The sequence below is a fragment of the Plectropomus leopardus genome, unplaced genomic scaffold (genome assembly GCF_008729295.1).
Source record: "Plectropomus leopardus isolate mb unplaced genomic scaffold, YSFRI_Pleo_2.0 unplaced_scaffold17026, whole genome shotgun sequence".
Classification (NCBI taxonomy): Eukaryota; Metazoa; Chordata; class Actinopteri; order Perciformes; family Serranidae; genus Plectropomus; species Plectropomus leopardus.
The window spans coordinates 694-1,806 of NW_024618306.1; the positions used below are offsets into that span (position 1 = coordinate 694).

General features: G+C 52.7%; 1 protein-coding gene across 1 annotated transcript; it reads right to left on the reverse strand.

The window, feature by feature from the left end:
• Positions 1-287: 287 nt before the first annotated feature.
• Positions 288-701, reverse strand: LOC121964749 (histone H3). Its single transcript, XM_042514942.1, has one exon. The coding sequence runs from the start codon at positions 696-698 to the stop codon at positions 288-290; it is 411 nt and encodes a 136-aa protein (XP_042370876.1). The 5' UTR covers positions 699-701.
• Between the last annotated feature and the right edge of the window lie 412 nt (positions 702-1,113).

The following is a 1,113-nucleotide window of genomic DNA, read 5'->3' on the forward strand; positions in this document are numbered from 1 at the left end:
GAGCTCATTTCTTTGCGGGGCTTTTTTGGCTGCTGGCGGTTTGGCCATAAAACATTCGGGACTTTAGTCTCTTATGGCAAAACTCAACAACGCCACTAAGTCAACACTGCTGTTGCAATCTGGGATGAGTGAAAGATCTTTATTTCCTAATGTTTCTCATATCTTTTGTAGTGTTTGTGGTTATATATAATGTTGACAAGACACGTGTTCTCATTACAGGACTGAGCTCTTAGTGAAGTGAGGTGGCTCTTAAAAGAGCCGTTGTGGTTTGTGGAGCAGCAAATAATTTAAGCTCTCTCTCCGCGGATACGACGGGCCAGCTGGATGTCTTTGGGCATGATGGTGACTCTCTTGGCGTGGATGGCGCACAGATTGGTGTCCTCAAAGAGGCCGACCAGGTAAGCCTCGCTGGCCTCCTGCAGAGCCATGACAGCGGAGCTCTGGAAACGCAGGTCGGTCTTGAAATCCTGAGCGATTTCACGGACCAGGCGCTGGAAGGGCAGCTTGCGGATCAGCAGCTCGGTGGATTTCTGGTAGCGACGGATCTCACGGAGAGCCACGGTACCGGGCCTGTAACGGTGAGGCTTCTTCACTCCGCCGGTTGCCGGGGCGCTCTTACGAGCAGCCTTGGTGGCCAGCTGCTTCCTGGGAGCTTTGCCTCCGGTGGATTTACGAGCGGTCTGCTTGGTTCTTGCCATGATTTCTTCTTTCTCTGCTAACAGTAGAAATGTGCATCTGAAAGAGGAGACACGCTGCTCTTAAACTGTGGGACCGGCTGTCAGACGGTGACGCTGCTTCAGTCCTCCGCCTCTTGATTGGTGAGCGGCCCCTCCTGGAGCTCAGCACCGCCTCGAGGAGCGGCCCACCGCCCCAATCTCCGCTGCTTATTGGCCGAAAAATACTTTTAAAAATCCGCCAACATTCAGAGCGACCCTCCCTCTGCTGCGCTTCTTAAGCCTCTTTTCTGGTTGGTCTGACAGGAACCGTCCCGCGCTCTGTGGGTATATAGAGGAGGGTCTCAACCGCTGAAGTCACATTTTCTTTGAGTCTGAACTCTAGAAATCATCAGAATGAGTGGTCGCGGAAAAACCGGTGGCAAAGCCAGAGCTAAGG

Excerpts from the sequence above, each read along its gene's own strand:
- LOC121964749 (XM_042514942.1), bottom strand. The coding sequence starts at position 698 with ATGGCAAGAACCAAGCAGACCGCTCGTAAATCCACCGGAGGCAAAGCT.